At 40.9% G+C, this 1,392-nt stretch overlaps 1 protein-coding gene across 1 annotated transcript; it reads left to right on the top strand.

Moving 5' to 3' along the window:
* The first annotated feature begins 263 nt into the window (after positions 1 to 263).
* Positions 264 to 542, top strand: LOC130886610 (60S ribosomal protein L37a-like). The gene has a single exon (XM_057788579.1). It carries the CDS (start codon positions 264 to 266, stop codon positions 540 to 542), a length of 279 nt encoding a protein of 92 aa, XP_057644562.1.
* The last annotated feature ends 850 nt before the right edge of the window (positions 543 to 1,392 follow it).

The raw sequence follows: 1,392 nt of genomic DNA on the forward strand, positions 1-1,392 counted from the left end.
AGAGAATGGAGCGTGCTGAAGGTTGAAAAAATATGAAGTAGTCAAGGTAGAATGGGGAAGAAAGGGAGAGTACATGAACTAGACAAACACCAGACAGCGTTAGGGGCCATTTGTATTCACACACACCAAATGAGAAGAGTTAGCAACTTAATGATGCTTTCTCTCCCACACCAGTCTATATAAACATAAGTCTGGTGCAGGCAAACTTTAATATTTATAAAAATTTGGATTCGCTCTCTGTGTTTGGCTTAGGTTCTGGAGACATGGCTAAACAAACCAAGAAGGTCGGGATTGTCGGGAAATATGGGACCCGCTATGGTGCCTCCCTCCGGAAAACAGTGAAGAAAATTGAAGTCAGCCAGCACGCCAAGTACACGTGCTCCTTCTGTGGCAAGACCAAGATGAAGAGACGAGCCGTCGGCATCTGGCACTGTGATTCCTGCATGAAAGTAGTGGCTGGCAGGGCCTGGACCTACAACATGACTTCTGCCATCACAGTGAAGTCTGCCATCAGAAGACTGAAGAAACTGAAAGACCAGTAAAAGTGCTACCATTTGATACCCAAGCCTACTCAATAGTGCACAGCCAACTAAATAAATGGGTTAATTTACATAACAGTTTTTTAAAAAAAAAAATGGATTTTATAAGCAAGTACATTTAGTTGAGAGAGGATCAGGGTGAAGGATATACAAAAGGGGTTGGTTAGAATGGTTGACCACAGCTATTTTTATCTGTAAACAAAGGTACAGGGTAGTGGTGAATATAAAAACGGATGGTGAAACTAACAAATTTCATGTATTGGACTGGCGGAGCATTTATGACAGTTGGGTCTTACAGTGATTGAGCTGGAAAAAAACGGAGGGGTATCTATAACATTTGATGTTTGAAACTTAAGTTGAGAAAGTGTCACCGTTACTGATGATGATGATAATAATAATAATAATATCTTTCTCAGTGTGGTTAGAAGAGGTGACTGAGATCAGAATAAGATCCAGAACTTAGAGGAGTGACAGTCAAGAGATGGAAACATTAGCCTATTAGGACAAACAACTCTGCAGATACTGAAATCACCAAGAAGTAGGGAAGGAACAGAACTGGACAAATAACAAGTCATCACACAGAAAGCCTCTGTAAACAAGAGAAAGTCCTGTGGAATTAATAGATAAATAATGCGAAGGTCGCCAGGGGGTCACAGAGGAGATGCTAAGCTGACCTTAGGCTTAGGATTGTTACCAGGACCAAGAGAGGTAGAATGACCTAGAAGTATCAAAGACAAGACAGAGATTTCTTGTCTCTCGGCTCATAGGCATAAAGGCTAAGATGACAATATAGCTATATTTTGAGATGACTAAATTAAGGTGCTGGCCTAAGGAAGAACCAGGTTTCATTCAA

This window comes from Chionomys nivalis, chromosome 14 (assembly GCF_950005125.1).
Source record: "Chionomys nivalis chromosome 14, mChiNiv1.1, whole genome shotgun sequence".
In the NCBI taxonomy this organism is placed as follows: Eukaryota; Metazoa; Chordata; class Mammalia; order Rodentia; family Cricetidae; genus Chionomys; species Chionomys nivalis.

Coding starts and splice junctions, on each gene's coding strand:
- LOC130886610 (XM_057788579.1), top strand. CDS start 264: ATGGCTAAACAAACCAAGAAGGTCGGGATTGTCGGGAAATATGGGACC.